Source organism: Podarcis pityusensis (assembly GCF_964106645.2).
Source record: "Podarcis pityusensis genome assembly, chromosome: 17".
Lineage (NCBI taxonomy): Eukaryota > Metazoa > Chordata > Lepidosauria > Squamata > Lacertidae > Podarcis > Podarcis pityusensis.
The window spans coordinates 8,613,148-8,640,727 of record NC_138042.1 but is presented as its reverse complement, the minus strand read 5'-3'; the positions used below and the strand labels follow the sequence as shown (position 1 = coordinate 8,640,727).

At 44.9% G+C, this 27,580-nt stretch overlaps 2 protein-coding genes across 14 annotated transcripts in view; one reads left to right on the top strand and one right to left on the bottom strand.

Moving 5' to 3' along the window:
• The first annotated feature begins 581 nt into the window (after positions 1–581).
• On the top strand, positions 582–8,063 carry DNASE2 (deoxyribonuclease 2, lysosomal). 2 transcript variants are annotated; one of them, XM_080988259.1, is made up of 7 exons: positions 582–739; positions 4,293–4,410; positions 4,712–4,889; positions 5,749–5,863; positions 6,095–6,256; positions 6,944–7,141; positions 7,262–8,063. In XM_080988259.1, the coding sequence occupies exons 2-7, from the start codon at positions 4,313–4,315 to the stop codon at positions 7,639–7,641; spliced, it is 1,131 nt and encodes a 376-aa protein (XP_080844385.1). In that variant the 5' UTR covers positions 582–739; positions 4,293–4,312; the 3' UTR covers positions 7,642–8,063. The 2 variants fall into 2 exon arrangements, with proteins under 2 accessions (XP_080844385.1, XP_080844386.1); XM_080988260.1 differs by lacking the exon at positions 4,293–4,410 and adding an exon at positions 4,117–4,227 and having other exon boundaries at positions 588–739.
• A 263-nt stretch (positions 8,064–8,326) lies between these two features.
• The window catches only part of SMARCA4 (SWI/SNF related BAF chromatin remodeling complex subunit ATPase 4), a 63,885-nt gene continuing 44,631 nt past the window's right edge, over positions 8,327–27,580 (bottom strand). For 3 of the 12 annotated variants that reach the window (XM_080988034.1, XM_080988030.1, XM_080988035.1), the window contains 11 exons: positions 25,559–25,722; positions 24,107–24,334; positions 23,789–23,887; positions 23,462–23,539; positions 21,719–21,946; positions 14,781–15,034; positions 13,413–13,521; positions 10,449–10,550; positions 9,831–9,963; positions 9,182–9,321; positions 8,327–8,823 (listed from right to left, as the gene is read on the bottom strand). In XM_080988034.1, coding sequence (XP_080844160.1) covers positions 8,791–8,823; positions 9,182–9,321; positions 9,831–9,963; positions 10,449–10,550; positions 13,413–13,521; positions 14,781–15,034; positions 21,719–21,946; positions 23,462–23,539; positions 23,789–23,887; positions 24,107–24,334; positions 25,559–25,722 — 1,568 coding nt within the window. In that variant the 3' untranslated portion in view covers positions 8,327–8,790. Of the gene's footprint in view, positions 8,824–9,181; positions 9,322–9,830; positions 9,964–10,448; positions 10,551–13,412; positions 13,522–14,780; positions 15,403–21,718; positions 21,947–23,461; positions 23,540–23,788; positions 23,888–24,106; positions 24,335–25,558; positions 25,723–27,580 lie in introns of those variants that run through there. The other 9 variants (XM_080988036.1, XM_080988037.1, XM_080988038.1 and 6 more) reach the window with 9 other exon arrangements.

Here is a 27,580-nt window from a genome sequence, read left to right as displayed (position 1 = left end):
CCTCACCACTATGAGCTGAATAAAGAGCATGAAATCCGCTCTGGACTCCAAGTATATTTCACATAATAATAATAATAATAATATGAGCTGAATAAAGAGCATGAAATCCGCTCTGGACTCCAAGTATATTTCACATAATAATAATAATTAATAATAATAATAATAATATGAGCTGAATAAAGAGCATGAAATCCGCTCTGGACTCCAAGTATATTTCACATAATAATAATAATATGAGCTGAATAAAGAGCATGAAATCCGCTCTGGACTCCAAGTATATTTCACATAATAATAATAATACTAATAATAATAATAATAATAATAGGAACTTTTGTGCACACAAAAAAGGACACCCCCCCCCCTGCGCGCGCCTGCCAGGCTCCCCCGGCTCCCTGCCTTTCCGCTAGGGGCGCCCGAGAGCCCGCCTTCCCTCCGCCGTGAATCACTCGGCTGCCGATAAAAGCGCTGATTGCGCGCAAGAGGCGAGCGGAGCCGGCGCGCCCGAACCTGCGCCCGCCCCGCCCAGAGAAAGGCGTCGCGGGGGCGCCCAGGGAGGCGGGGCGGGTGGGGCCAAGCGCGGGCACGTGACCCATCCCCCCCCCCGCCGCCTCCCCGGGTCGCCGGCTGTATTTTGGGGAAGCGAGCGAAAGTTGCCGAGTTCCTTGTCAGCGGCGCGTCGGTCTCTTCGGTTCCCGAACTTGGCTGAGGGCGGCGGCGGCGCCTCCGGAGAGAGAGCTGGGTAAGCGGCCCTGTTTGCAGTTTGAGGGACCCCCCTCACCCCCCTCTTCCCCGCCGAACCCCTCTTGGTCCCGCTGCGGGGGGCGGCGAGAGAAGGCAGCGCTGCCGGGAATGGCTTCTTTCCCTGTCAGAAAAGGGACGGAAGGGGCCCAGCGTCTCTCTCGGTGGGCAAGTGAGAGGGGGCAGAGCTCCTTGGGGGGGGGGCGCTTGCCCTCCTTTTTCTACCCCCCCCCGCCTCTCTGGCGCCGCCCACGAGGCTGGCAACAGGTAATCACCGAGAGAGCTCCTGGGCATGTGCAGAGTACGCCGTGGAGTCAGGCAAGGAAAGCATGCCTCCAGTGAGGGAAGAAGTTGGGAGGGACCCCCAGAGTCATCTAGTCCAACCCTGTCCCTCTTTCGTCTTATTACTGAAGAACACACACACACACACACACACACACACAAAATTTATTTTCCACTTAATATACAGTGGTACCTCGGGTTACATACACTTCAGGTTACATACGCTTCAGGTTACAGACTCCACTAACCCAGAAATAGTGCTTCAGGTTAAGAACTTTGCTTCAGGATAAGAACAGAAATCGGGCGCGGCAGCAGCAGGAGGCCCAATAAGCTAAAGTGGTGCTTCAGGTTAAGAACAGCTTCAGGTTAAGAACGGACCTCCGGAACAAATTAAGTACTTAACCTGAGGTACCGCTGTATAGATTCACATCATCATTATCCACTATACTGCCCTGGTGCTTAGAGCCTATTGACTTCCTTCCCTCCCACCAAATAGCTTTCAAAATTAACCTTTATATCATTGTAATTTATACGTTTTCCAATTCTAATTACAATTACAGAGTGACTCCAAATTTAATTTAATATAGAAAGATAGAAAATTTCTCATTACAGGTCTTCAGACAACCCTGGTAGTGATGTTAATTGCTTACAATAATCTCTCAAATACAGTGGTACCTCGCAAGACGAATGCCTCGCAAGACAAAAAACTCGCTAGACGAAAGGGTTTTTTGTTTTTTTGAGCTGCTTCGCAAGACGATTTTCCCTATGGGCTTGCTTCGCAAGACGGAAATGTCTTGCAAGTTTGTTTCCTTTTTCTTAACACCGTTAATACAGTTGCGACTTGACTTCGAGGAGCAAAGGTGGTAGCCTTTTTTGAGGTTTTTAAAGACTTTGGTGATTTTTGAAGCTTTTCCAAAACTTTCCCGACACCGTGCTTCGCAAGACGAAAAAAATCGCACGACGACAAAACTCGCGGAACGAGTTAATTTCGTCTTGCGAGGCACCACTGTATCATATAAATTTATTCCAATCCTTTTGGAATACTTGATCGTGCTGGTTTCGGATTTTTCCTGTCACCTTTGCCAGTTCTGCAAAGTCCACCATCTTCATCTGCCACTCTTCTTTCATTGGTACTTCTTGTTTCCGTTTTTGGGCTAAAAGAATTCTTGCCACAGTCTTTTATCTTCCCTTGGTATCTTTTCACCCACTACACCCAGTAAAAAGGCTTCTGGTTTTTTAACAAAAGTATTTTTAAACATTTTCTTTAACTCATTATATTCCATTTCCCAGAAAGCCTTTACCCCTTTAATAAGTCCACCACATGTGGTGGAAGATACCTTCCCTAGCCTTACATTTCCCTAGCACTCATTAGTTCTTGTCTTGGACATTTTAGCCAATTTAGCTGATGTTAAATACCATCTGTACATAATTTTCATAACATTTTCTTTAAGTGCACTGCATGCAGTAAAGTTAATACAGTACCTTCCTTCCACAACCTTTCCCAAGATTCTAACTGAATATTATATCCAAAATCTTTAGCCAATTGTATCATCACCCCTTTGACATGAAGAACATATGTTTAAAGAAGATTGGAAAATGTTTATTGAATATATAGGGGGAAATTGTGTACACTTGAAAACGTCGGCAGCATTGAGATAAATTCAACAGTGTAAATAAGTTTTGATGGATGTGATAATGGAATTCTGTATGGTTTACTTTATATAAAATAAACAGGGATTTATGTTATGCAAAATGAACCATGGAAAGAGAAGAAGGGAAGTCATAGATATATTCATGGTGGTTTAAATAAATACAGTGGACGCTTGAGTTGCGAACATGATCCGTGCGGGAGGCACGTTCACAACCCGCAGTGTCCGCAACCCACAGCGCCGCTTCTGCGCACACACGGGTTGTGATTCGTCCTTCTGCGCATGCGCAAAGCACAGTTTAGTGTTTGTGCGCATGCGCGAGTGCCGAAACCCGGAAGTAACCCATTCCGGTACTTCTGGGTTTCGGCGTGTCTGTAACCCGAAAACACACAACCTGAAGCATCTGTAACCCAAGGTATGACTGTATTCTAAATTGTAAACCAGAAAATTATATTTAATATTAATAAAAGAGGTTGCCCGTCCCTGATCTGATAGATCTCCCAACCGCCAGCAGCTCTTTCAATCCCAGGTCTTTCCTTCTCTGAGCTTAAAACCGCTGGATGCTCTGCTCATGCCCAGGGGCTCTTTTGTCATGGTCAGTTGGCAGGCTGTCTTGACTCTTAGGGAGCATCTCTACCTAGGATTTGTTTGGTTTCCCCACCAAAGAGTAAAGTACGCCTTTGTGTATAGTGGGAGATGCTGAATCCTGAAATCTTCTTGGGTGTAAATGTCAGGAGGCTCATCATGTGTTTCAGATCCATTGTTGCAATTTCTAGCTCCTTGTCTTAAGAGGGGCGTTGCTCTTGTAGCTCTCGGTCCCATATGTAGCTGGTGGCATTCCTCACGTGAGCAAACTCTTCAGGATCTTGCAATATGATGCTGGAACCCCTGTTAGCAACTACTGACCAACAGCTGGTACTTGAGCTCATTCTTTAAAAAGGTAAAGGTAAAGGACCCTTGACAGTTAAGTCCAGTCGCGGATAACTCTGGGGTTGTGGCACTCATCTCATTTTACAGGCCGAGGGAGCCGGCGTTTGTCTGCAGACAGTTTTTCCGGGTCATGTGGCCAGCATGACTAAGCCACTTCTGGCGAAACCAGAGCAGCGCACGGAAACGCCATTTACCTTCCCGCCAGAGCGGTACCTATTTATCTACTTGTGCTGGCATGCTTTTTAACTGCTAGGTTGTCAGGAGCTGGGACCGAGCAACGGGAGCTCACCCCATCGCGGGGATTCGAACCGCCAACCTTCTGATCGGCAAGCCCAAGAGGCTCAGTGGCTTAGACCACAGCGCCAGCCGTGTCCCATTAGCTCATTCTTACCTGCTGTTAATAGGGAGTGCTCATGGAAATAAACAGGAAAGAAAAAGGGCCAAGAGAAGGTCCTATGCAGCTTGGTCAGTAAGGGGCTAACTAAGGAGTCTGTTTTCCTTGTTCTATCCCTTGGAGAGCAATTGGATAAAAACAAATCTGCCTTCATGTCAGTAAAAGCGCTGAAGATGCTTTGTTACAATGGAAGCTGAAAATTCAGAAACGGGGCTGCAATCACCAAGGATAAAGGTACTGTATCCTTTTCAAGGCTACTTCTTGACCATCACTCATTGCTGTTTCTGTATTCCTTGCAGGGACTTCAGACAAAGGCCTCATGCTGCCCATCCTGCTGCTGTTGTCTGGGTCCGTCCTCCACAATGTCGTCTCGGGGAGCATTTCCTGCTATGACGACTCTGGGCAGCCTGTGGATTGGTGTGTGTCCATCGGACCTAATTGCTTTTATTACTCCTGTTTTATTTTATGAGGTTTACATACTATGCTTATTCAAAGTTACTACCCTTCAGCAAAGTTTTCAGGGTGCTTTAACCAATAAAATAAATAAATAAGGATTTTACACTCCTAACAAATGTGGGTGGGATATTTGAAAAGGGGATTGTAAACTAGGAATGTCTAGTTAGGGCACAAGTGGGCAACATGGTTACTAAGTGGAAAGGACAGAGTTCTGTCCCCTGTGTGGCAAGGTGTGTGATTTCTAATAGGCCTTGGGTTTCAGGTTTATTGCCTACAAGCTGCCCAAACCCCATCATAGCCCCCCAACAGAGGGCATGCGGTACATGTATCTAGACGGCCAGACCCAGGGCTGGGTGCAAGGCAAAAGCCTGATGAACAGTACCGAAGGAGCCGTGGGACGGACTGTACAACAGCTGTACAAAGAGGCATCCCGGAGACAGGTGAGTCTGAGAAAAGGAGGCGTGAGGTTGCTTTTGCAGTATCCCAAATGAGTAGGAGTGATAGGAAGGGTGACGTTGGTTGCAAAGGCTCAATTCTAGTCCAGAGTAAAAGCCTTCACTCCAGGCAGACTGGTTCACTGTCTGTCCACTGGCAGACTGTCTCAGTTGCCTAGATTAGAGCCCAGGCTTTCAAAATGGCTTAATTAATTTAAAAGGGGAGCCGACTTATACCTAGTGAGGCTGTTAGTCCATCTAGCTCAGTGCTGTCTGCAACGACTGGCTGTTGGCCTCTGTAGTTTCAGGCAGGAGCTTTTCCTCATACTACCTGGAAATGCCAGAGATTGAAACTGGAACCTTTTGCATGCAAAACAAGATGCTCTGCTACTGAGCGATGGCCCTCCTCAAGCTGAGATTTATTTGCTCCTGCAAGAAGTGCTGCATGATCTCCAAGATCCACCCAAGGATCCTTTACAGCAGGGTGCCCAAAGGCCACAAGCAGCCCTCAAGGCCTTTTTTTTGGCAGCCCTTGCCAACTTTGGAAGCCCCCTCATGCTGTCACATAATGGAGGTGCTGGGCTTTGGGAAGAAGGCGTGAGGGCTCAACACAGGATCCTATATTCCTCCCGCCTCCTTCCCAAAGTCTCATTAGTGCTTTTCCAGCTTTGGGAAAGCTTTTAAACACCCCTCTACATTTGCCAGTAGTGCAACTACCTGGACTCCTTGTGCAGTTCGGTTGGCTCTTGAGTGCCTGGCCCAGAGGAGGGGCTAAAGTATTGGCTGATTCAGTAAACTCAGTGAAGAGGAAAGCTTGGAAAATAGACCAGTTCTCTAACCACCCTACCTTTCATTTCTCACCCAGGAGGAGAAAACAGCCTATGTCCTTTACAACGATGAGCCTCCAAAGGAGTTTGTCTCCAGCCTCAATTATGAGCCTCCAGATGAGCTTTTCTCCAGCCTCAATGGCCATACAAAAGGTAGACCCCCCTTCTCCAAATGCATGCAAAGGAGCACAGCAAATGTGTCTTAAGTTTGAAGAAGGTTGAGTACTTCAGCTACTGGTTCTGCGTTATCGTCAACTTGTGTGGTGGCTGTAGATCGTGACTTGGCCAGACCAGCCACCTGGGCACCTGGCACAATACTCTTGGAACTTCAGCACACCAGGGTTAAGTTTCAACCCCCACTTTTTTTTTCTTTTCCTGCTCTAGGAGTCATCCTGCTGGACAAAACACAGGGATTCTGGCTGCTTCACAGCACTCCTCATTTCCCGCCCAGTGCAGATGAGCAGTATGACTGGCCTCACAGTGGCCTATCCTATGGGCAGACCTTCCTGTGCATCACACTTCCCTATGGCCAATTCAAAGAGATTGGTAGGTGTAGGATCTTGATACAGACAGAACATCGATACTGGAAGTATCTGGGATTCTTTGCAGGCTCCTGGTGGTGAAGGGCCAGGGCTTCCCTATGGTAGGATTTCCCTGCAAATTCTGTTTCATTGACATGTGTTTTGTATGAACCAAACCTGTATATAACACCATAGGGGTACGTGGTACTTTACAGAGTAGCTTAAGGCAGAAATTGGCCCCTGTGTACTATTTGAGACTATCCCCAGCTTCGGGAAAATATGCCACAGGACAGGGAAAGTTAGGAGAAAAGGATCCAGTTCAGCTCTGGCTACTCTGCACATGGACATAAACACTCCTTCCTTAGGGGTCAGGGACCCTCTTCTGTCATCAATGATCGAGTGGAACCAGAGCAAGGAACAGAATTGCCACAGTTGGGCTTGGAAGGCGATCTGTTCTCAGCTAACTTTGCTGGATAGATCCCCAGCTGCATTGGTAGGGAAATGGGTCAACAAGACAGCGTTTCTCCTGCCCCTGACAAGGCTGTGATGCAAGATGCAAGTGTATATGGCTGGTCAACGGAGCCTGCAGCTGGCATATCTGATGCCACCCATGTAAATCTTGAGTGTCTCTGTTAGGAGGTTTGTCAGCTGGGGGACAGCTCCTTTACAAGCCAGTGGCTCTGATGTGCCAGATGTTGTCTCTCTGCTGCAGGGAATCAGCTGCTCTACACTGAGCCTCTTGTCTATGATCATCACGTGGAAGGAACCTTTGCCCAGGACCTGCCTGCCTTGTTGAATGCTTCAGAGGGGCAACACATTGAGGAGGAGCCTTGGAACTCCACCGTGGCCCTCAGATCGGTGGGGGGCAAGGAATTTATCAGCTTTGTAAAGTTTCGCTCCTTTGACGATGGTAAGTGATGAGATGGAGGTGATAGGAGATATTGAGCAACATGCTTAAAAGAAGGGGTTAGTAATATAGTCATCACAGTCATGTCAAGGCTCTTCTCATAAGAACTTTTCCTCTACCCAGATCTCTACTCAGGCTGGCTGGCCCAAGCTCTTGCCAGTAACCTCTACGTCCAGTTCTGGCTCAGGTCCAGAGGGATCCTGCCTTCCAATTGTTCCAGGCACTTCCGAGTCTACAATATGGAGGAAATAGCCTTCCAGCATGCAGCCATTTCCTTTGCTTCCATGGTGGACCATTCCAAGTGGTGTGTGAGCACAGAAAGTGATCCTGGCTGGGCCTGTGTTGGGGACATGAACCGCAATCGCGCAGAGGAATACCGTGGGGGTGGCACCATCTGCTGTCGCGATGCAGCCGTGTGGAAGGCCTTCCGCTCTTTGGTACAGAAGTACACCGATTGTGATGGTGCCAGGCACCAGCCAGCTACACAGACTGTGATCACCTGAGAAGCCTCAGCCATGCCAGGCGAACATGGCTCACCAAACTGGGTAAGAGTGCCATGGGTGACTCCCAAGGGCTAAGCACCACCACCTCAAATGTTCCCGTAATCCTGTTTGCTCCTCCCAGTTTTGGGTCCTGGTATATTCTGGTGCTGTAAACCATCCTTGCTCCTGTGAAATGGTCTCTGCCACTTTTTGGCTCCCCCAGTTTCCCGCCTTCCACCCGTTTCTGAAAATGACCCCTTGCCAAACTTGGGAACATGATAGGCTTTGCTTTGGACTTCCCTCTCCTTCAGTGTCTTCAACACAACAGCACCTGCCACAGTTTTGGGGCTGTACGGAGAAAATAACTGGCCCACAGAAGTTAATTAGCTGCAGCAATTTACTTTTTGTATGTCTGTGCTTTGTATAAATATTTGATTTCAACAGCTGGGTGTTTGTTGAAGGAATATGGATTTTTTGGGGGTAGGAAAAAATGACATAAAACTGGTATCACAAGAGAGGCAAGGAAATGGGTGTGATTTTAAGAAAGGCTTGTAATGTGAGACAGAATGCTGGTTAATGGTCTCAAGCAGACACCCTTGATGCTGTGAGATCAGTCAAGATAAGGAGCTATTTAAAAATGGCAACAGTTGGAGGAATTTATTTAGCTGACACAGCAAGGTGAAAGCACCACTCAGACAAAGGGCTGTACTTTTTGCTTAATTTATTACTGTTTTGAAATCCAGTGACACACAGTTGCCACTGCCACCCTCTCCTCACCTGGTGGGCAGCTGGCTGCTCAACCTGTTTTCATAAAATACAGTACTAGGAAGTGGACTGCTACACACATGCACCCACAGGTTAAAACTACAGTGATTCAATACTGCAACTGAAAATAGTACTGCCATAAAAAGAAAAAAAATATATATCAAGTGTTCCCCAATTCATAATTCTTTTTAAAACAGTTAATGCTGTTACAAATGCTACTGATGTGAGGACAAGGCAAGACACAAACAAGTCCTACATCTTCACTGCAGTATAAATATGGAAGAGTTTTATACAGTTTGCCCACATCCGACACTACGTTTCTTGCTACCCGTTGCAGCTAAGGGAATACAGCATCTCTGCTTTGGAAAGACGGATGCTTTGAGGTCTGCACCATGGAATGTCTCTTTAATCATCTTCGGTGCCACTTCCTGAGCGATCCTGACGGAGAAAGCAAAATAATATATGTCACTCTTTTTTAGGCAATTAATTTTTTTATGCAGGGTGCCCTCCCCCTTTATCCTCACAGCAGCCAGAGATAGATTAGACTGATATACTGGCCTAAAGTCATCCAGGAAATTCCCTGGCTCTAACTCAGCATTTTGTCCACTACTCCATACCCAAGAGGCTGGATCATGAGCAGTAGGACCCACTTCTGTGCTTGCCTAAACTGTAAAAGGACTTGTCTGCCTTCCTTTCTTTGCCCCTTTCCCTTCACTGGAATTGCACAAATCCATCCTTGAAGACTCCTTTCAGAACCACTGGCAACAGTGTGAGGGGAATGACATCCTGCAGTTACCTCTTCTTGCTCTTCCTCGCTATCATCATCACTAACTACAGGTTTGGCCCGTGACCCACGGCTGGTGCGCCTGCGTCCTTTCATCCGGTCTTGTGCTTTCTCCTTCCTGCCCAGTTTAATCTTCACTTTGACAGAACGAGCTGAGGGGAAAGAGAAAAAGGTAAGATTGGCAAGGCCACAACAGGATAGGATCAGCCTTCATGCTCTTCTCTCTGTGTGCTCCCATCTCTTCATGAGCAAAGAACACAGGAATGGAAATGCAATACCATTCATGACAAGGCTTCATCGTTATATAGCCTAACTCCCTTTATGCCACCTGTACTTCATTGCCTTTTTAAATCAAGAACCAATACTTTCACCTCCACCTGGTTCTGAGCAATGACAGTAAGGCTCTGCATCTGCACACTGAAAACCCATATGGGTTTTTTTCCTCCAGGAAAATCAAGAAGTCTCCAAGTATAGAGAAAACAGTGGCAGCACAAGGGTTTCCCCTATATGCTGCTCTGAGTGTACATAGAACATGAGACCGTGGCTCAATCCAATACCAGTTTGCTGACTTTCTGGTTCCTCCTTTCAGGCATTTTCTTTTACTAAACTGCATACACATACTTTTTACAAAAGAAACCTTGGCAAGCAAGCAAGTACGCACATTCAGATTCAGATCCTTCCTCTTCTCCTTCTTCCTCTTCTTCGCTCTCTTCGCCTTCACTGTCTTCCTCTTTTTCAATTTTCTGCCTCACACTGGTGAAGACAGACTGCAACACAATCGAGTCTTCATAAATCTGCAAGGAACATGCAAATCACATTTTAGGGTAAAATCCTAGCTCCACAAAACTAGTTCACATGTTTACTATCATGCTACACTGTCACAATGCTTTTGCTCAAAGAGAAGTCTTCAGGGCTCATGCTGAAAGTGCTTCTGAGTGTTCAAGGCACTTCATATTATACACACCACTGAAGTCTCAGAAAACCTCACGACTCAGCTAATAACAATTCTATGCAACCTCAGAACTTGCTTCATACACAGCCACCATACCATGGTTCCATAAAAAAATTACAACCCCTGTGATAACTGGGATGACACAACAGCAGCTCCTTATTCTAAGGATAAGCAGCCAGCAATCGGGTTTTGACAATTCCAGTTCCAGAACAAGAGGTCTAGTTCAATGCGCACTTTGAGGGACTCAAGGGAGAGAGATGCAGTGAACCTTTCTTTGCATGGACAGGGACATACATGCCATTCATACGACAGCGGCAACTGCCTTACCAGAGAGCCTTCAAGGTTGAAAGTCTGTGCGTTCTGACACAGGAGCATGACATCCTTCTCCAGATCATTGAGGCTGCGGTACTTGTGGTTCCGGATGCGCTCCTGAAAAGGAAAGGGAAGAAAAGGGACAGGTTCCAGGTCATGTCTGCACAGAAGTCATCAGTATTTAAACGTAATGGGAGTAAAAGCAACAACTGCCCACTGCATTAAACCATGTAAAACCATCTATATTAGTATGTTGTATTAAGATAAAAAGGGGGTGGCAAAGCAGAAAGAAACTAAACACATCCTACTTAGCCTTGCCCAGGCTAGGGCTCAATTGCTCTTCCTAGGATTCAGCTGCAAGTAAAACGTTTTAAATATGCTGTAAAGTGTAATATACAAATGCGACACTCAATTCAATGTATTTTTTAAAATGTTCTTTTAAAAAAGCATTTTCACAGCGTTTTTTTATATTCCACCATAGAAAGAGGCAGTCCTTCAGTGAAGTCTATAAAAGTTACTAGCCTGCTGACCCATATTTTCCCATGCTGGTTATTTGTGGCACAATAACAGCTTAAAAGAAGGGACGCGGGTGGCACTGTGGGTTAAACCACAGAGCCTAGGACTTGCCGATCAGAAGGTCGGCGGTTCGAATCCCCGCAACGGGGTGAGCTCTCGTGCTCAGTCCCTGCTCCTGCCCACCTAGCAGTTCGAAAGCACATCAAAGTGCAAGTAGAGAAATCGGTACCACGCCGGCAGGAAGGTAAACGGCGTTTCCGTGCGCTGCTCTGGTTCACCAGAAGCGGCTTAGTCATGCTGGCCACATGACCCGGAAGCTGTATGTCGGCTCCCTCGGCCAATAAAGTGAGATGAGCGCCGCAACCCCAGAGTCGGTCACGACTGGACCAAATGGTCAGGGGACCCTTTAACTTTTAACAGCTTAAAAGAGGGACACAATTGTAGATACAATTGTGGATGTACACAATTGGGTGGCACCTTTACTATTTACATTGTCTGATAAGGAAACCTAACGAGTTCATGATAGGTGTGACACTTCAACCAGGGTTTCTAATGGTTCACAACTCTTAACCACTATGCCACATATTCCAGAAGGGCAACAGTCTGTTGCAGCAAAAGTGTCTTGTAACACATTAAAGACTGACCCAATTTGACAGACACATAACACCACTTGGAGATCAATTTAATAAGCCAGCAGAGCTGGATCACACTTCAGGTAACCGCACATTATTGAGGTTGCTTTCAAGGATATTAAAATGCAATGAAAAACTAATGTGTTAAAATAAGGTCTACAGCATCCAACCTAACAGATCAACACAAGATGTAGAGCAAAACTGGATCAATGCACTGCTGCTGAAACTGCAAGAGCTGTGTGCACTGTTCTTACAAGCCTACCAAAAAACTTTGGAGGGACTTTGAAACATGCTTTTAAATACCACATGGAGTTCAGCGTTGACTTTGGAAAAGGGGCTGATCTGTCGAGAAGGGACAAAAACATTGTCAAGCTGGAGTCTCCCCAAGTGAAAGGAGCAGAAGACAAAGTAAAGCACAGGTACAAATATGAAGAAGATCTGCGGATGGGACATGGAAGAGGTCCAAGGGCCTCGGATATAAGGTTACCAGGTTGATGGACTAGATGGATGGGATAGAAAGGACTGACAAAACCCGAGACCAGGAGAAAGAGACGTTGGATGAAGATTGGAAGAAAGTTTTAAACAATTTATTTAGGAAAATCTTGTAAAAGTAAAGAGTATTAGAAAAATGTTGGAATGAAATTATTTGGCTTTAGCAGAAATGTTAAAAAGAATTATGTAAGAATATGTCATGGTTAAGAGAATTTGGTATAAATAAGACTTAAGTTTTAAGTTTTAGGGCCTGTTATGGCAAGATAAGGTTAAAATAGATTAAGGTAATTTAATGACAGAATATTATGAAAGATGGAAAGGATTTGCTGAGATAATTAACAACTAGAATACAAAAAAGGGAGGTGTGAGGAGGTCGATGAAACAAGGTAATGACAGTTAATGATTTGGGAATATTGGATTTGTTTTTAAATTTTTTGTCTATTTTTGCTTTTTGCTTTTGATGTATTATGTTGTTGTTTTTTTCTCTTTTTGACCTTGTTTTTTTTTTATTGATTCGTATTGTTTAAATGTTACTTGTTTTTTCCTCCTTCTTTTTTCTTTGTTTCTTTGTAATCTTAAAATTCTCAATAATTATTCAAAAAGTGTTCCTACAAATAATGCAGAAAAATATTGGGTCTCCCCACTGTGGATGTTGCTACACATCTGTCACAACTGTTGCATTGGCCAATTCCTGTTCATTTGCCTTTGTTGTGGTGAATGGCATTAAGTACAGCACTTCAACACTTTGTAAAATGGACTTTCAAAACCAAGAGAGAAAAAGTGAGCTATTCCTGTGATCGATTAGAGATGGCATTGCTTTTCCACAGTTGGCAACTACAGCATGGAAACTCAGCTTCAACAGGCCATGAAAAATCCTTAGAATAGCCCTGCATTGATGGGATCAGGTGCTGTTTGCCATCAACATCATCATCATCATCATCATCATCATTTATTTATTTATACCCCACCCATCTGGCTGGGTTTCCCCAGCCACCCTGGGCTGCTCCCAACAGAATATTAAAAACACGATAAAACACCAAACACTCAAAACTTCCCTAAACAGGTTCTTCAGATGTCTTCTACAAGTCAGAGAGTTTATTTCCTTGACATCTGATGGGATGGCGTTCCACAAGGTGGGCTTCTTTCCTGGAGTCCACTATCATCTTGTGTGAACAACAAATTCTACTACTGAAATAAAATGATGGATCCCATGCCCTAATCAGGATGGCCAGCAGGAACATTTTCCAACTACCTTACATGGTTGGTAGTATTAGAATTTTGGAAATATGAGAACATAAAGGTGAATGTTGTGCTGCTACAATGAGGCAAGAATAATTACCTTTATTTTCTTGAAGTCCACTGGTTTGCGGATGAGTTCATAGTACTCTGGAAGCTCCTTGCGAGAAGGAAGTTGGATGAAGACTTCACTAAGCTGGCGTCCACTGCTGCTACAAGACAAGAAAAAGGAAGACGATTAAAAAGAGGTCTGCTTCCCTCTGAATAGGCCTGCTCACAGTCTCCACGGGTCTTCAATAGCCATGAAGTACCAACAGCAAAATACAAAGATGACTTTTCTTACAAATAGTGAAGTGTTCCGTATAAAGCAACCCATCAGTGGCTTGCACAATATGTCACATCCTCACGTTAATCACTTTGTTGACTTAGGAATGTGAACACCAGCAATCACTGGATAAGTACCAACTCTGTTTAGCCTTTTCAAATACGGAAAAATCAGGGTCGGTGGTTTAGGCTCGAGGTCCTGAATAAAAGTTGTCAGGATGGATCACAAGAGACCAGAAGGAAATGAGCATCCTGTTGCATGATCAATATGAGCCAAGGTTGGAGGCTTAATATTTCCCTCTCCACTTAAGCAAAAATAATCTGATGCAAGGATAGCTCTTTGCCTGGCCCCCTGGATCACCGGCACCCTTCAAATCGCTCAGTAATTGATCTAGCCAGCTCAAGTGTATTTAAGAGGATCAAGGTAGACAAGTGGAACCTATGACAAAATGTTGCAGTTTCTAATGCTCATGAACATTGTTCCAGCCAATCAGCCAGGCCTTCTTCCAGGATACTCCATTGCATTCCCTGTCCCCAAGCAATCAGCATTCTCTGCCCACTTCAGCACGCACAATCATCACTGGTGGGATTTTTTGTTTTTCGTCTGCTTGGCCTTTTTAACGCCTGTAAGGTTCTCTGTACTTCTGCAGTTCTGAGCATGCTGGTATCTTCCCATTTTGTTTGTGGTTGGTGCCATTTTGGATACAAAAACAATGGCACTCAACCACAAACGTCAGAAATGATGGCAACTGATAAAAGTGGTAATACTGAGATTACTTGTTAGTTCCTGATTTTAATACTGATGTATATGCACGGCTACAAATTAACCCACATTCGTGTCTTTCAATATTTGAATCAACCCACTGCCATCATCCAGAAGAACAACATGTCTACCCATCAACTGCAGTCTGGATTCTCCATGATGATGAAAATAAAATGCAAATTATGTAAATGACATGTGCCTAATTCACAGTGTCCTTTTAACTTGTGATATCTTTCCTTGAATTGAAGCCAAATGCAGCAGCAGGAAGTCTATCCAGGAGAGATTTAGGAAAGTGAACTTTTACCCAGAGAGCAGAAATACTGAAGAATGTCCTATGCCTTCTTAGAAACAAACAAACAAACAAACATCCCGCTCTTCTGTTACCTGTCCTTATATTTAATCACAGCGTCAACTATCTTCTTCATTTTCTTGGTGAGGTTGGGTGGATTTGGCGAAAGCTTCTCAGCCGGGGGCCTCCCACGCTTCTTCTGCTTCTTGCTGTCATCGTCTTTATCCCGGCTGCGAGTGCTGGTGGTTGGCGTGGATGAGCTGACGTCCACGTCCCTCTTGCGCTTGCGGGAAGATTTCTTCTGGCGCACCTCCTCTTCTATCTCCTCCAGCGTTCCCTCCTCTATGGCCTGCGGACAGGAGCAGCTCAGTCAGCCAGGTAAAATGAACAGCAAGCATGAAGACGACACACCGTGAAATGATCAAACACAGACATTCACACAAACATCCAAGCAATCTAGCACAGTGAGGAATGGGATGTCTGCATGGGCCGCTTCCCAAAAGACACTTATTTCCCGGGTTAACCAGTAAAGGATAATGGAAGGCTGCAACTCTGTAGCGGTGGGAAAGGAAAGATGGTTCTCTTACCTATGAGCTTTTCTTCTCATGTTAAACAGGGCCGGCAGGCTGGGACTCTGCAGAGGAATCTGTCGTGACAGTGCAGAGGAGGGTGTGGGGATGCCCCTTCCTGCCAGCTCAGTTGCAAATTCTTCCGAAGCTGCAAAGAGACCCGCGGCTACTAACCACCAGTTAACAAGACACATTAATGCTTCAGATTGCACAGGAGAGGAATAGAGGCCAGCAAACTGCAGGCCATGTATAACAGAAGTAGGAAAACTCAGAAGTAAAAATGGCCCATCTTTCCTTTTTCTTTAGTCATACATGGCTAGAGGCTCTCATCCAAAGCAAATTAACCTCAAGGTTGCAATTCAGGCACTATCCATAACACCTGAAAACTGGTAGAGGACTTTTAAGAGGAGAATGGCCTGCCAACAAGGTTCTAGTTGCCATTTGTTTAAATGGCACTGACACCCTGGCTTCCACCCATTTTGGTTCCAAGCCTCTCCACACACTCAATACCTGCCTTTTCAATTATGGTGAATAGTAAGTTGTGGAATACGTGCTGTAGATGCTATTGTCAGCTGCTGAGGAACTGAGACCTGGAGTCTGCATGTGTCATATTGACTCTGGTCAATTTGGTGAACAGAGAGAGAACAAGTGCAATAGAGGCAGGCGGCTCTTGAATGACTGTAAAGAAAAAGACTGGAGCCTAAGAAATTGCCCTGACTCTTCTTCTATAGAAACTGGGCCTTTGGGGGGTACCACCCACTGTATCTGCCATTTTCAAATTCCCCGCCTCAACCTCACTTTCCCCCCAAATATGGAGATTACTCGCCTTCTTGAAATGGTCTTCTTTAGTCACACACTAGGTACTATACTTCAGCACTGGCCAACACATGAAACACCACGGAAAGCTCATTTGCACGGGAGAAGAGTGCCCACATCTCTCTCAGAACTGGTGTCAAAAGAAAAGGGGCACCAGAAATGCTGCTTTCTATTCATCCCCTTCCAAAGTCTGAAGGTCTTACTGTCTCACTCAGAGCAAGACACCTCCAGAGGAAGGAGGGTGGGGTGAAATCACTCAAGGAACTATGAATACATGTAGTTTCTATGTTTTTGTTGGGGCCTCTGCTTTGTGATCAATTAGGACATACAGTGGTGCCTCGCAAGACGAAAAGAATCCGTTCCGCGAGTCTCTTCGTCTTGCGGATTTTTTCGTATTGCGAAGCAAGCCCATTAGAGGCTTAGCGCTACAGTATTAGCTGATAAGCGGCTTAGTATCAGCTGTTAAGCGGCTTAAAGATCAGCTGATAAGCGGCTTACCATCAGTTGATAAGCGGCTTAGCATCAGCTGTTAAGCGGCTTAAAGATCAGCTGATAAGCGGCTTAGCCATCAGCTGATAAGCGGTTTAGCAGCTTGGGAAAAAGGGGGGGGGGAGGAAAAAAACCCTGCAGGAACTCGCAAGACATTTTCGTCTTGCGAAGCAAGCACATAGGAAATTCGTTTTGCGAAGCACCTCCAAAACGGAAAACCCTTTCGTCTAGCGGGTTTTCCGTCTTGCGAGGCATTCGTCTTGCGGGGCACCACTGTACCAGGAAGGGATGTCCAGAACATTAGCTGGGAGACACTGCTGTGCCTCTTCAAAAGAGAACACCAAAACACATAGTATGGGCTGAAGACCTTGCTAGATTCCTGCAAAGATTCCGATTGGGCTCTAGTGGAAGGCAGAATTCACTTTTAAATGGCACAAGTATGAAACATTAAACGTGGAGTCCAATGGAAACGTATCTGGGAGCTAAAGGCATTCCTTTTTCTTGATCCAGAACTGAAATGGAGTCCATGTAAAACATAAAAAACAAAAAACCAGCTTGCCTCACACTTGAAGGTACGTATGAGCAATTTCCCTCTCACTGGTATGGCTAATGTGTTCGCCACTCACTGCCCTAAGTTATAGCAGGTTTTAAAATCTTTCCTAGGAAATAAAGCATTGTTAATCCCTTTCCAGATCCTCTGGTCAATGATCCACTGTCCAGCTGTGGGGTACACTCATTCCACATTCTTGCTTCTGCTTGCTCTTTTGGATAGGGTGGGATGTTCAAAAAATGCGATTACAAGAAATGCTCCACCTAATAAACTAAGCTCGTTGTCTCCAGATACTGCCACAATTCCTTTAAGTGCCAAGGAACTGCCAAGATGAGATCAGTCTCCTGTTTCCCTCATTATGTGTGGTAAAAAGATGTGATCTTCAACTTCAATATGAAAGCATTACAGCTGAAGGCTGGGCTGCCTATTAGGACCAGAGTAGTTCCTGGTGGTTAAGCCTCAGCTACTTGCTAGTGGGCACAGCTCAAGCAAGGCTTGAAAAGAGGGGCTACAGAGAGATCCCAAACATGGAAGCAGGAGACAAGCATGCCCACGAAGACGGCCCAGCTAGGAATAAGATCTGCTTTGTAAAAAGAGGCAGTTGAGTAAGTGCCACATGGTTCTGTCTGACAGAGACTTATCTGGTGAATGGCTTTGCCCTCACATTTCTTCTCAGGACCAGAAACCAAATGTGTGGACCATCCATATGAAGCATCATCACATACAATGGATTAATAAAGCTGGCAAGGATTACCTGCCAGTTTGTTTGCACTGCTTTAGCCAGCCAGTGCTTGCTATGTGACATCTTCTAGAAAAGATGTTGCCCTTAGAGACTAACTGGTTTACTCAATGAAAGCTCAGATATCCCTGGCATTCATAATGCAAAACATGGTAGTGTGTTTGCTGTTTAGAACTAATATGGCTACGCTTCTGCAATTTTTAAAATATAAAAATGAATTCAATGAATCTGTCAGGAGGAAAGCTAAGGTGATATGCAATAAAGGAGAAGAACATATAACCTTGCTTGGCAGGTCACTCTGATATTTAGTGACTGACTTATTGGCAATGATCTTCATTATCTTTTGATAAAGCAACTAACTTTTGAAGTACTTAGGCCAGAAGCAAAAATAAAATAAAATATTTTCCTCCCTGCTACCTTCAAACATGGTGTAACACAGAAAAAGTGGTCTTACCTTTTTTTGTTTCTACTTGTTTGATAGGTAGCAGTCCAGAGACAGGGCACGCTCTCTGACCAGCCAATATGGAGCAGATGCTGAAGCAAAAAGTCTCTGGGAAGGACTTAGAGAGCACCCACCTCTTCCTCTGTACAACCATCCACTCCTAGCCTAAGACCTCACACTCTACAACTCAAACAACAAGCAACAACTCAAACAACCAACAGACTACCACTGAAACATGCAGGTTATGGATTACTGTCCAATAAACAATCAGACAGAAAATTTTCAGCTAAGACAACATTTTCTGTTTTATTTGTTGCTGGGCAGTGGTCTGCTCACTGGAGGTAGATGAGAGCATCAGAACCCTGAGGTTCATGCACTGTTTTTCTAATTATTACATTTATAAACAAGGTTTGGATACCCCTTGGTAGAAAGATAGGCTTAGAAATGTCTCTCTTCATACTGATAGATCTTATCAAAATGCATACAGCACTCAGAAATAAATATCTTGCTCCACCAGGTTACTCTGGGTCTGCACAAGCAGAACACAAACCAGTTATAGGCAATAGTTTTGCTTCAGTGCCCACCAAATATTGATCTGATCATATAGACAAGTTTAAAGTGATTTCTTTTTCTTTAAAAGCAGCAATATCCACAGCAAAGTGCTCCATGTTTGGTTGTAAAAAGCAGCTTGACCCTGTAAGATTTGCTGAAGCAAAGGTTTTGCAGACTGAAGAACCCAAGTTTGACTATTAGATGTCTACTTGATTCACAGAAAACTGCAGGACGCGTTTCAACTTTTAGCTTCAACAGCAGATATTTTACAGCACACAGCCCTTCAAACTCAATGTATGCAGTGTATATTGTAAAAGGCCATGCACAGCTTTTTCACCTGCGAAGGTTTAAATGCTGGAGCTCCCAATATGAAATACAGGCAGCTCCCATTTTGCATGCGTTCAAGGCATGCGCGACCAATGACATATGTGCCATTTTCGGCCCTGGAAGGGGGTGCGGATGAAAGAGGGTGGGCTTATGCTTGCCCGCCAAGGCGTATGATGACTCGGAACAGAGTAAAGTCCAACAAAGAAAAGCCCAACTCCAAAGCATCAAGGTGCTGATCATGTTCTCAGCAAGGTTTCAAACGCACTTAAAATGCACCCAGTAAGGGATACTCTACTTGGTGACAAAGGCCCATGCTGGTCTCAAGCTAGAAAGTGCCTGAACAATCTCTGGTTTGAAGTTGTTGCCTGGATGAATCCTGATGCATGATGCCTGTGTTTCCTCTGAAACTGTTGGGATACCAACAGTCACCATGCCAGTGACTCTTCTGCAAAATAAACTTCTCTGAAATCTGGTTTGCTGCGATGTGGTCTGTGAAAAAACCTTGCAGTGAGGCACAGTCTTTTAAGCAGATATCCTCTAATGGCACTGCCATTACCATCAGAGAAGCTGGAGAGCTGGAACGGCATTTTCTCGATTTGAGTTTCGGCCTCCTGCCCTTGGAAATTAATATGCTGCATCTAGAGACACTGCTGAACATCAGCTACTCCCCAGTGTCTCCAGCATATGTTTTTCTCAGCTTGTGGTCCACTGGTGATCTTGAAATGGACTGAATCTGACGCATGCAAGGCATGCATGCCACATCAACATTTCAGTCCCTCTCCCAAAGAATTTGTTCCAGGGAAGACAGGCAGGTGCCCATGAGAACGTGCAACTAACTTGCATAATGGGCAACCTCACTTTCACACTACTGGCAGTTACCAGAAGGAGTTGTTTAGTACTGTGTTACATGCACTGGTCTATGTAGCTCAAAAGCATCTGCTGACCAGCACCAAACTTCCCAATGGCAAGGCACTGGTACATTTTATAGCATTGCTCCTCTCCAAAGGGATAGATGAAACAGCACAAAGATGCAGACACATGTCAAGGTCTGCAGAGACCAGCTAGTGGACGCGACAGCATCTTGAGCCACCTTCTTTGGCAAAACTGTTTCCCCTTAACAGTTCCAGGATGGTCTTTGCACGTTTCCAGAAACAGGAAAAGGAGGAATAAGTTCTCTCAAAAAAATGTCAGCACTTGCAACAATAGCATGTATGAGGTACAAGAATATTTGCAAGAGAAGTTGTAGCTTTTTAATTTTTCTGACAACTCCTCCTTCAGGGCCTTAAGGCAGGCTAGAATGCCTCTAACAGGATAAGTTGTGGCAGAGACCACCTTAATGACTTCAGTCATGTGCTCTATGGATCTTCTTAAGGCCAGACTCACTTTCTGTGCAGTTGGTCCATAGGCCTAGGTGTTCCCCTCAGGTAGCAAGCAGAAGTCTATGGTAAGAAATGTCAAAGCTTCAAGTATTTTAGGCAACAAGAACAACCGAGACTCAGAGCGCAGTGGACAGATCCTTGTCTAGTGTTTAGTCTGGACAGGACACCTTGTTTGGTTCACTCTACGAAGCTGTAAGAAATGCCTTGAAACGGGGGTTCACCATATTAGTCACATGGCCCTGCCTTGGACAAACAGGACAGCATAACTTGTGGGAGGAGGCCTCACTATTCAGCTGGAGAACCTGGCTTCGCCAACATGCCCTTAAGGGAGCAGGTTGGAAGGAGGAACTCATAACTGAATTTCATAGCAAGATTCTCTGGCTCCTGACTTGCACACTGAATTTCTCATCCTTTGGGAAGGCTGAACAAAGCCGAACAACTCTTCCTCCTTTGCTGATTAACTCTTGGGCTTGATTCCTTCAACTCATAAAAGCCTAACTCAGCACCTGGGATGTTCCACAAAGAAAAACCAGCTTAGCTTGATCGGCAGCAGAACAAAGTTAACCAACCTGCACTTTCTTTCTCTTGCACAATCTCGGAGCAGGAACAGTGCTTCGGGATGGCTACTGCAGCTTAGGACCAGCTTCCTATTCCCTCCCCGTGCTGCCCCAAAGTCTGCCTCTTGCAGGCCAAAGAGCCCCCAGTCTCTGGATCACTGCCTAGCAACAAGTAGGATGAAATATTTGCTGGGCCAGACAGGCAAGAAGAGCATACACTCAGCTGCATAGCAAGCAGGCCTACTGCATCTGAAATGTTTGCAATCTGTCAAGGAGATCAGTTGAATTTAAATTTGGCAACATGGTTTCCACACAGCTGAGTTCCTAATACCCAACAGAAGTTTTGCATGGTGAAGTTGATGTGTATTTCAAGAAAGCTCCTAGACTTTACAAATGCCAACATTTAGGTTATCAATTTAACAACATCATAGTATTTCTGATAATTGTGTCGAAAAAGTATTGTTGCCAAACTCGGTGCTTGCTAGCACAATCTTAGCTGACCATCAAAACTTCTGAGACTGGGTATTTTCCTCAACTTACTGACACACAGACAGACAACACAGACACAAGTAGAAATAAAAATTTAGAAAATCATTGGAGAACGATGCTGTACCATGTATACCTTGAGCCACTGCTTCTCAGTCAGCGAGTCACTATAGTCCACTTCCTTACGGTGCCGAGAACCTCGCCCAAACATCTTTTCTTCCTCTTCCTCGCAGGTTAGCCTCTCTACTTCAGCATCATCTTTAATGATCCAAGAGGGCAATTCATCCTCTTCCATTAGACGTGGCTTTCTCTTTGGATTGCGGGCTTCTTCTCGCCTGCGATCCAAGTCCATGCGCTGTAAGGAAAATAGCCTGAGGTGAAGGCTCCAAAGAGTATGTTGGCTGTACTAGTTATATATTCTAAGGCCATACTGGTTATATATTCTACTTGGACCCAGGGCAGCTGCTCTTAGAGAGTCATCAAGCAGAAGAAGGTCATCAATGGGAAACTAAGCCTGTGTTAGCAACATACTGGGCAGACTAGGGGTTATACAGAAAACAAAGGATAAAAATTACACTAATTCATGCCACAATCATAGTTGTTTCTGCTGAGAGATAGTGGGGAAACACCAGCAGGCATCATGTCCCTAGAGTAGGGTGAGACTTGCCATCAAAAGAAGACAGAGCCTAACAACATTAGTTTATTTAAAATATTTATATATTGCCTCTCTCATTAAAATAAAACCAAGGAATGCCCTGTCCATGAGACAACGTCCAAATGTTGTAGGACTCCCAAGTTTATTCGGCTGATGGGAGCTGGAGTACGACCATACCTGGAGCGCCACAGGTTAGCCACCCTTTGCCTAGTGGACGAAGGTTGGGCTGCAATATGCTTGACATAAATCTCAATAATTTTATAATTGGGCTTATTTTCAATTTAACAGGCTTTGGAGCTCAGCATGGATGCGTGATAGCCTGCTGAAAGATGAGGAAGCCATTTCAAGTATGCTCCAAAAGGGGTGTATACCTGAAAAGTGTATGTTTCTATGGAAAAGCATGGATTGAGTTCTACCTGTTAGAACTCTTGTCCCTAGACACCATATCAGAGCAGAAGGAAACAATGCAATCATTTTCTTTGAAAGAAGCCAGATTCAGCTGCCACTTCCCTCCTTTCTGTTGAAAATCCAGAACTTCACCTGTCACCTTCTCCCCTCCTCTAGCAACCTGTAGCTAGTGTAAACATAGGTGTTCACAGGCTGAGGGGTAGGAGGATTCTCCTCCCCACCCCCTTCTGCCTTTTTCTCAAGGCCCTAAAGTGAGGGGCTCATGATTATTGGAGGAAACAGAAGGACAGCAGCATCCCAAGGGCATAGGATCCAACCCAACAGCTGCAGTATGTCACCTACCCTGAGCCTTAGAACTGGGTAACAGCTTATTCACAAAGAATAAGATGGCACTCTCTGCTATCTATTCATTGTCTCCACTACTGCTGCCATAATGTGAGACTCAGACTAATAGCCACCCTAGTCAACCAGAACACAAGTACTTCCTCAAGTGTATGTTTTTTTGTACAAGAATCCATGGTGCTTGTCCTGCTTTCACTGCCACTGGGATTTTTTAAAGCAAGTATAATCAGTTAATTGAATGAACTCAAAGGGTTTGCAAGGGCAGAATTTGCAGAAACCTTGTATTTTCTCTTCCCCCCCCAAAAAAACTTCTCTTTATTGGAAGGACTCTTGATTTCTAGACCCAGACTGATGTTTTTAGTTAACACTACTTAACACCCCTCCAGTATACCTTAATACTAGACTGAATTCAGGAAGATAAAGCTGACCTGTTTGAAATGCAAGAAGCAAGGCAGTCACTCTCACCATAAAAAGGTCAAACTCCTCCTCATGCCGGGCAATCATCTGGTTAACTGTCTCATCATCAGGAACTTCATCTTCCTCCTGAAAGATTTCAAAAGAGCCCCGTTTAACTCGTATGGAGATGCACCATCTGGCAACTCACTGCTCAAAACTGTACATTGAATGTGTTTTTACTATTTCACATTTGATTTGGCTACTCATGTAAAAACGAGCTGGGTAGTCTCAGTGGACAGGGAAGTTCGCCACCCGAGTTGGCAACTTTGCTGACAGTCTTAAAACACAGTGAGGCGAAGGACTGGACAGGCGCGGCGACTGAATGACCCCTCTCACCTTTAAAGGTGGTTCCTCCAAGTCGGAGTTGAGGCACAGGGTTGAGGCAGTGTGGGGAAAGCTTGCGCTGCCACTGCCGCTGCCCGTGCTGTATCTGGTCTGTGGATAGATAGAGGACTTCAGTCTCCAGGGCTGTCAAGCCAGCCCCTTTCATTGACACTCAAATTCACTTTCTAGCATGACAAGGGTTCATGCCATTTCCTTCCAGCCCACAGTCCCTTGCGTCAGCGTCATACAAAGCACAAAGCTAGGCAATGCATTCACCACTCATACGCTGGAGGAGGAGAAAGCAAAAAAACCACCCCACTGCTCCCTTACCTCATCCTGCTCCTCATGCTCCAAGATAGCCTGGAGAAAAGCTCTCCTTTCATGGCTGGAAGATTTCTGGTCAAACATGCCAGCCTGGATAACCTTTTGATCTACATTCAGCTTGTACTTGGCTGCAGCAAGGATCTTCTCTTCCACGCTGTTCACGGTGCAAAGGCGCAGCACACGGACTTCATTCTGCTGCCCGATGCGATGCGCTCGGTCCTGGGCCTGCAGGTCCTAAGAAAGGGAGAGAAGAAGAAAGCTCTCACTGTTCAGAGAGTAGTTAAAATTCAGCTATCACCTTCATGTGCTTTGATGCACAGCACTTTAGAGAGATTCAACCCACAATACTCCAATGGATTAAGTTGCACCTACGTGAGAACAGTGTTGTTCAGAACCCACTTCTTAATTTACCACCATACATTTGCATAGTAGTAGTGAAGCTGCTGTGACTTACCTTAGGTCAGCCTGTGAACCAGTAGTGTGTCCTGACCCTTCCACTGAAGACCAGTGTTCTATTCTGTGGCCCATTCACCAGGGTTATCGGAATAGCTGACTTTATTTATATATTTGTGTGTGTGTATGTCTTGGAAACTCTGGCGAAGGGTAATATAGAAACTTTTTACATAAATCTTGGTTTACAGAGCCGTAACTTGGGACCTGAGTACCTGAAGGAGTGCCTTCCCCATAGCTTCTGACCCAAGACTAATAATGGTGGGAGAGGTCCTGTTTGTGGTTCCATCAGCAGGGGTGGCAAGGTGATTTAGGACAGCGTGTTTTCAGCAAAAGTGCCCCGTTTAAGGAAGTCTGTTTATGCTGAAATCAGGTAGTCTGCTAGATTTGCTACATTCAAGCACAATGTTAAAACTTTTGTCTAGGACTTTGGGGCATAATTGTGAGGTCTTTGGGCTGAAAGTATTAGCATGCCATTTTAAATATATTTTAATTGATATTTTAAATGCTGAATGGTTTTATGTATTTTTCTGTATTACATTAAGTTAGCTGCCCTGGGCTTCCTTTAGGAAGAAGCATGGAATGCAAGAAACATTGTTAATCAGTTATGTGAGGAACTTCCCAAAGACATCCATGACATAGTGTGTTCAGTGTAGGCCAGGTTGCTTTAGAAGGTGATAGGAAGATTTCTATCCCAAGATTCCCATCATGTTTGGCACAAAGCACCCCCCCATATTCAAAGGAGCCTCAGTTTTTACTATAGAGAAACGCTAACATTCAAGATTCTGTTGAAAATCCAGAACTTCTGTAATCAAATAGATGTGCATTTACTGTTGACCAAAGTACAGCAAGACACAGAAAAGCTCTGCTTCTTTTGTATCAGCTCAACAGATAAGACAGGCATACTACAAATTTATCATTACCAACCTCACTCCACCCCACTCCCATACTAGTATTCAGTTTCAAAAAACTTCATTTCTGAAGCCCACAAATACATTTTATTATTACCTGGTGGGGATTCCAATCACTGTCAAAAATGATCACAGTGTCAGCAGACTGTAGGTTTAGCCCCAGGCCTCCTGCTCGGGTACTCAGCAAAAAAATAAAATATTCAGAGCCCGGCTCATTGAACGTTTTCAGCAGCATGCCACGGTCTTCCGCTTTAGTGGTTCCTTTAAAAGTAGAGAGACAAGAGTGGTTTTCCCCCCACTGCTACCAATTTTGGTTTGAGTAGAAAGCCTGTCATCTTTAAGAACCCCAGAAATCTGGGTAAGCATAGCACTGGTCCACAGAGGGGAAGTATTTTTTATACTGGGAACCAACCAAGTTGAGATATACACCCACATTCCAAAATGTCTGGAGAGCTTGCATATCAATTTAACTATTTAAGTTCCTAATGGTATTACGAAAGACAACTTACAATCAGAGAACAATCAGGTGGTTTGGATTAGCAGATACTGTCTTGGGGTGGGGTGGAGAGGGGGAAGGGGAAAAGAGAGGACAGGGAAGTTGGTACTGGTGCTTTCTCCCAATCCTGCCTCTTCCTACTTCTGTACTCCAAACTGGGGATAAGAGGGGAATAAGATAGAAATGAATACTCAGCTGCACACCAGTACCTGCAGTAAAAAGGCACCATCCTGCTTTTGTCCACTATCATTCACCAAGGAAACCATTGAGGCAGGCTATGTTAATTAAGGCCAATTTATAAAAGAGTTGCGGCTGCTGTTTCTACATGGTTGGGACCCCCAGACTCAACTAGCAATATTTACTGACCTACAATCACACAGTGCAGGTGGATCATGTAGCGAGTTCCTAGGTCAGCATTGCTGATGACATGGGAGGTAGGGTACATGATCTGCCAGGCCTCTGTAGTTGCTGAAGTAGCAACCATGCAGGGCCTACGCTGATGACATAAACAGGCTTCTGTTTTGCCCAGTGTAGGCCATCAACTCTGGCTACACTTAGCCTTCTCTGTTACTAGCACAATACAAGCAGACCCCCATTTTTGACCAGTGTTGGGGGTCACATGTGCAGCACATGATGCTATTGGACAGTCCCTTGTCAGAATGTAAATACAGTGGTACCTCGGGTTAAGAACTTAATTCATTCCGGAGGTCCGTTCTTAACCTGAAACTGTTCTTAACCTTAAGCACCACTTTAGCTAATGGGGTCTCCCACTGCCACCGCGCTGCTGCTGCGCGATTTCTGTTTTCATCCTGAAGCAAAGTTCGTAACCCGAGGTACTATTTCTGGGTTAGCGGAGTCTGTAACCTGAAGCGTCTGTAACCCGAGGTACCACTGTACTTCAAACTTTATGGCATTCACTTGGGAACACACCATAAAGGCCTCATTCCCATGCAAAGTGAAGCATCACGTGTTGAGGGGGAATGAGTTCAAGACCTGCTCTTGATCTTACCTCACAAACCATCCTTAAAATGGGGAAAATGTGTGAACAGGGTCATTGGCACTAATTAAGGAACCAGTTGAAGGGAAAAAAAGAGGAAACATGAAAACTGAAATAATAAAAGACTGGCATAACCAAAGAGGAATAAATACAGAGGGAATGTGCTCAAATCCTCTTGTGATAGAGGAACATATCTGCCCGAATGTTTAAACGAATGGTATTTTGGGATCATTATTAAAAAAAGGACCCATCATTTCAAGAGAGAACCACCTGCAAGGGGCGTCGTTGGGAAAGACTACGACTTGCAGGATGGAGGGGAGGGAGAACCAGGGCAGGTCACTGTAACTTAAGTAAAGGAATCAGCCCACTTGACAGTGTCGGGTTGCCATTCTGAAATTTGAAAGAGAAATCAACTTGTGAATGTTTGTAGCAGAGAGGAAGAATTGGAAATGGTGCAGCCAGAACACTAAGCTTAGCATGAAGTGAGCCCAGTGGGGGAGGGAAGAGCTCAAATTCCTATGTGATGGCTCCACATGCTACACCATGGGCCATACAGGATCACACTGAAGTTGGTGCGTTTCACTTTCTTACAATGCTCCACACACACAGCCTGACTAAAGACATAC